The sequence below is a fragment of the Trichomycterus rosablanca genome, chromosome 7 (genome assembly GCF_030014385.1).
Source record: "Trichomycterus rosablanca isolate fTriRos1 chromosome 7, fTriRos1.hap1, whole genome shotgun sequence".
Classification (NCBI taxonomy): domain Eukaryota; kingdom Metazoa; phylum Chordata; class Actinopteri; order Siluriformes; family Trichomycteridae; genus Trichomycterus; species Trichomycterus rosablanca.
The window spans coordinates 4,226,855-4,232,994 of NC_085994.1; the positions used below are offsets into that span (position 1 = coordinate 4,226,855).

Genomic DNA, 6,140 nt, shown 5'->3' on the forward strand with positions numbered 1-6,140 from the left:
GATATAGATTATTTTTTAAATGTTTAAATAAAATTGTTTTATATTATATATAAATGTTTATATGGTTACATAGTGGGTTTTTATTATTTTGTCTTTATATATTTTTTATACATATTTAAGAAATGTATTGAAATGTTTTAAATTGACAACATTTTATTTTTAATATTTTTAAAATACAAAAATAGTTATAAACAAGGTCAAGCAGGTCTTTTTATAGTTGTTTATTTTACTGCTTTATTAATTCAGAATATAACCTGTACAGTATTATGAGCTCATGTCTAATAGAACAAATGATAAAACAAAGGCTACAACATTTTTGTTTGTAAAGGCAACAGTTCTGACCCTTGGCAGTTAATTAATAAAACACAGAACTGTAAAACTGTATTCAATTCAATAAAAGATCAACAATTATAGACTGGAATCTGACAGATCTGAGTAAAACAGAGAAGTGCAGCATATTATATAACATGTAGACAGCATGCTATTCAGAAACAAATTTTAAAAAGCTGATACGCTGGATATAAACACATCTCATCATCTTCATCCCATCTTTATTCATCCTGCATCCCTCCATGCATTCTCTGCAGTCTTTCACGTTTTTTGTTGTACTTTAATATTCGTTGCACCTTTTTTTCCAGTTGCGGGTCGATGCAGAGTCTTTCCTTGCCCACATGCAAGCTGAAAATAAGCAAACGTTCAGTAGAACAATGAAAAGCTGGATCCAGATCTCCATTTAAATATATGAAAATCCACTAGTGTAAAAAATAATAAGAAATTCTCAAATAAAACAAGATCACTCACATCAGTGCCTTTATATCACAAGATCCAGTATCTGTCTGAACATCATATCGTGTAATTCTCTTCGATACCCTATAGGAAATTCTTTTCGAAGTGTTCAGACAGCAGTTTGGGATGTATCCTGTTGGAAAACAATAGCACATGTCTTAATAATATAATCAGTAACAAGCATGAAGCTATTGACTAGACTAACCTTCCTAGTTTTGTTTATAGGAGGGACTATTTACTATCTATTTGTTTTGCAGGTGAACCAGTCAAGAGACTCAAAGACTTGAGTAGTATCGGAAGTATTTAAAAACTTACTCAGAATATAAAAATAAAGAAGCAGTATTCAGTCCAAAATACATTTTATGGCGGCATGGTGGCTTGGTGGGTAGCACTGTCGCCTCACAGCAAGGCGGTCCGGATCCTTTCTTTGCGAAGTTTGCATGTTCTCCCTGTGTTTGCGTGGGTTTTCTTCCGGGAGCTCCGGTTTCCTCCCACAGTCCAAAAACATCAGGTTAATTGGAACGTCAGGTTAATTGGAAACACTGAATTGCCCTATAGGTGAATGGGTGTGTGTGTGTCTGCCCTGCGATGGACTGGCGCCCCGTCCAGGGTGTTAATATGTGCTTTGCGCCTATTGAAAACCTGGGATAGGCTCCAGCAGACCGTAATTGGATAAGCAGTTAAGAGAGTGAGTGAGTGAGTGAGTGAGTGATACATTTTGCAAATATTCTGAATACAGTTATTTTCCCCATCAAGGAAAAATAATTAATGCTTACATGCAGCAGCTAGTTTCATTCCATTTTATTAAGTTTAGGATCAGACTGAAACATGATATGCATGATGTCCAAAGCTTTTTCCCTCAGAACCTCTGCGTTGTGATCATTATTTAAAGCATATTTATATATATTTAAATTGATTTTTGATCTCCTATAGCCACTCAGATTTGTCTCAACAAATAACACTTAGGGATTGGCAGGTGTAGGCATTCATTTTTAATATCTATTTTAGATGTATTTCAAACTTAAGCACTTCTTTTTAAGATGCATTTTTTATATTTACTTACTTGTTTATCTTAAATGCTGAGTGTCTAAGAGTGTGCCTTCTATATTGAGTCATAAGCTGACCATTGCTGCCTACATCTGTTGTGTTTAAACTGCTTAATTTCTGTTATTTAAAAAAAAAAATTGTATTAATAGTGTCATTATTGAGATAGGGTAAAAGCAGGAAACAGCTTTCCAGCCTAGCCGGACCCTTGTTGTTGCTGTGAGGTTTCTTCAGTAGGCTTTATTAGAGATGGCATAATGGAAATTTACAATACTAAAAATAGTACATAAACTTGAGACATATATAATTGCTAGTTAGATGAATGCTTGAATGCTTTTATAATTTTCATGCAAAGGTACACACCTTTGGGTAAGGCAGGTTCAGGTGATTGTCCAGTTGTGAGAAACTGCACAGGACAGTAACATAACCTGTTTTGCTACTGTACCCAATTATTGAAGCACCTGGTCTTTTGTGCTTTTGTATGAGTAGAGCTGTGCAACCTGTTGTGATTGCGCATTTAATGTATAAATAGAGCAAGTACATGCAGTCTTTAAAGATTTAATACATGGAGCATTAACAGAATACAGATTTCTATATTAAAAGGAGTTTGAAATAAGCAAAATGTTTGCTGTGCTACTAAATGCCACAACTTTTCTATTCGGTTATGGATTTTTTATAGTTTTATCTAATATGTCTGTTTCTAGTGAGTTGCTTAAGGATTACTTTTAATATAAAAGCTGTTTGTAACAGCTTCATTAACAGGACTTATTAAAAAAATAAATAAAATAAAAAAAGCACTATAGGCATTTATAATATACATTCTAGGGGTGTCCTGCTCCCCTGGCCAATTCTTCTGGTTATTAACACATAAACATGATAAACATTGCAGAATAATCCCTTACCTTCGCTGAATGTGAAGATGAAGGCACACAGGACGAGAAGAACCAGGGCTGCTGCTCGGCACTCCATGGTTAGAATGAGAGTGAAAGTGCGCTCCTGAAGATAAAGTGCTCAGATACCTAGTACCGCCCCTATTTCATCTTCTGCCTGGTCTGAGCGTATTGAAAGCACAAAGAAAAGTATGTTTGTTAAATAGCTTTCGAAAATGGCAGGAATAATGACCTTAGTCTGTTTTTTCCTGTAAAAGTTACTCGAATGTGAAAGTCAGTTTATATGAAAAGTATAAGTAACAAGTCAAGAGAGGTTTTATTGTCATTTCAGCTCTATACGAGTACATATTGAAACGAAACAACGTTCCTCCAGGACCAGGGTGCAACATAGAACAAAAAGTGCAAGACAGTACAGTACACAGTGCAGATAGACAACAGTACAATACATACAAAAAAGACATTCATAATCTAAAGAGTAATTAAGAAGGACAAGACTAGAGACAAGTGTTGGTCAGTACATGGTACTGAGTAAATAATGGGTGACATAGAAAAACATATTCTGATATGCAAAAGTAATGTTTCTAGTATTATTCCGGCATATAACATTTCAGTTTATTAGAATAATTTTATAAGTTATGTGTATCAGTCAAGTCAAGTCAGACTCATGTATATAATGCTTCTTACAATGAACATTGTCTCAAATCAACTTTACCCCCTTTGAGCAAGCTGAGGGCGGAGTTTAGAAAATATATGTATGTATATACATATGGTTTAGCAGCACAGTAAACATTTGTACTGCTTATATAAAGCTTTCTTCAGAAATCTGCATTCTGTCTTAAATCTTTAAATACTGCATATACAAATATATCAACACTAGGTCTATATATATTTTAAATGCTTAATCACAACAGGTTGCACGGCTTTACACATACAAAAGCACAAAAGACCAGGTGCTTCAATAACTGGGCACATTAGCAAAACAGGTTATAATACTGTCATGTGCAGTTTCTCACAGCAATCTCTCTGTCTGTCTGTCTGTCTGTCTGTATATATACACCGATCAGGCATAACATTATGACCACCTTCCTAATATTGTGTTGGTCCCCCTTTTGCTGCCAAAACAGCCCTGACCCATCGAGGCATGGACTCCACTAGACCCCTGAAGGTGTGCTGTGGTATCTGGCACCAAGATGTTAGCAGCAGATCCTTTAACTCCTCTAAGTTGTGAGGTGGGGCCTCCATGGATCGGACTTGTTTGTCCAGCACATCCCACAGATGCGCAATTGGATTGAGATATGGGGAATTTCCTTGGAACACCCCACAAATGCTGCAGTTTTGGAGATGCTCTGACCCAGTCGTCTAGCCATCACAATCTGGTCCTTGTCAAACTCGCTCAAATCCTCACGCATTTTTTGTGCTTCTAACATCAACTTTGAGGATAAAATGTTCACTTGCCGCCTAATATATCCCCCCCACTAATAGGTGCCGTGATGAAGAGATAATCAGTGTTATTCACTTCACCTGTCAGTGCTCATAATGTTATGCCTAGTCAGTGTACATACATATATACACATCTCTATTTATGTTTCCATTGTTTTAAATAACAATAATCTTTTTTTTCATCTTCACTTAACAAAACTACTTACCAATTAAAACATGGCAGCCCCCCTCTTTAAATAACTTACATCTTAAGATGCACTGGTTGTGTTGAGTAAACAATAGCTGTGGATGTACTTTACCTTGTAACATTCCACTAACCTTTAAAACTGAAACCAGCAGAAATTATACAACATTGAAATGTTGATTTTGATTGTATTTACAGGTTTTGATTTCAAGTGATCACAAGTGTTCATACAGACGCAGCGAATAGTCAGCAGGTAAGAGTGCACAAGGCATATTTAGGAATTCCACAGTGCAGCAGCATCATTCAAGTGCCTTTCTTATCAGTTCAGTAAAGAGGCTAGCAAAAACACAAGGTTGAACAAGCAGCGGCCCTTGCTTGACGCCGAGACCACTCCGAACACTCTGGTCGTCGGTGACTCTGCCATCTAGAACGTAGACAGCAGATCAATGCTAACATGCTGTCTCCCGAACGTGGCTGTCTTGGAATTAAATGAGGAACTTCCTAACATTCTCTCCCAGCATGGAGTGATCGACCAAATTATTCTGCACGTGGGCAGAAATGACATTTGCAGAGAAAAGTCAGAAATCTTGAACAGCAACTTTACTGAGCTGTTTAATACACTTGAGAAGCTGACTGCTCAGAAGTTCATCAGTGGGCCTCTCCCAGCCCGAGGATCTAATACGTTTTCACGACTACTCAACCTCAACACGTGGCTGAGCAGAACCTGCACCTAAGCAAAGCACTAAACTCTCGATGTTCAATTCTAGATTGAAAACAGATTTATTTACTCAGGCTTTTGATTAGTCTTTTCAAACTAAACAAGCAAACTTAGTTATGCTGTAATAATTAGCTGTGCCAGAGTTTAAAGCTACTCTCTGTAAAACTGACATTTTACTCTTAATGATTTCACATTATAACTACATCTTCTGTTGGTTCTGACGGAAACCTGTTCACCCTCTCGAGGTTAAAGACTGCAAGTCGAGACTGCAGTGCCAACAATGCTGCTTCTACTAGATGTGACGGAAACCTGCCATGTTGGAACCAAAAATGTTCAGAACTTACAACGGAATTGATCATAGACTGGACTGAATCATGAAGAACTTTATAACTTTTAGGTCAATTTAATTTTGTGTTTGTATTATTTGTGTAAATTCTATTTATTTAAAGTATAGCTCAGTGATTGTGTAAATTCTATTTATTTAAATTCTGTTTATTTAAAGTATAGCTCAGTGGTTAAGGTACTGGACTAGTAAGCAGAAGGTTGCCAGTTCAAGCCCCGCCACCACCAAGTTGCCACGGTTGGGTCCCTAAGCAAGGCCCTTAACCCTCAATTGCTCATCGTGTTCAGCTCATTGTGTAAGTCGCTTTGGATAAAAGCGTCTGCTAAATGCTGAAAATGTAAATGTAAATGTATCCTCCAGACCACCCAAAGAGGATGGGGGTCCCTGCTGAGTCTAGTTCCTCTCAAGGTTTCTTCCTGTAATTTTAAGGGAGTTTTTCCTTGCCACTGTCACCCTCGGCTTGCTCAGTACGGGATTTTGGTCTGTTGGTCTTTGATTCTGTAAAGTTGCTTTGAGACAATGTCCATTGTAAAAAGCACTATATAAATAAATTCGACTTGACTTGACTTGGACTGACTGGACACTACAGGTGCAACCTCAACCTCCCTCACCTGCTTTCAACCATGATGAAGGACCATCAAACATACAATCCCCATCACTGGAGAACACGGCTCAGGCTGAGTTCCTGACACATGATGAAAGCTATTACGACCTTCATCATCTGCCAGTGACACG

General features: G+C 37.3%; 1 protein-coding gene across 1 annotated transcript; it reads right to left on the minus strand.

Moving 5' to 3' along the window:
• Positions 1 to 471: 471 nt before the first annotated feature.
• On the minus strand, positions 472 to 2,799 carry ccl27a (chemokine (C-C motif) ligand 27a). The gene is made up of 3 exons (XM_062998725.1): positions 2,733 to 2,799; positions 802 to 919; positions 472 to 678 (listed from the first exon to the last, which is right to left on the minus strand). Exons 1-3 carry the CDS (start codon positions 2,797 to 2,799, stop codon positions 552 to 554), a joined length of 312 nt encoding a protein of 103 aa, XP_062854795.1. The 3' UTR covers positions 472 to 551.
• Positions 2,800 to 6,140: the final 3,341 nt, after the last annotated feature.

Excerpts from the sequence above, each read along its gene's own strand:
- ccl27a (XM_062998725.1), bottom strand. The coding sequence starts at position 2,799 with ATGGAGTGCCGAGCAGCAGCCCTGGTTCTTCTCGTCCTGTGTGCCTTC. Across the intron at positions 920-2,732 it reads CATCTTCACATTCAGCGAAG|GATACATCCCAAACTGCTGT; the intron begins GTAAGGGATTAT and ends GTTTTCCAACAG. Across the intron at positions 679-801 it reads TGTGATATAAAGGCACTGAT|CTTGCATGTGGGCAAGGAAA; the intron begins GTGAGTGATCTT and ends GCTTATTTTCAG.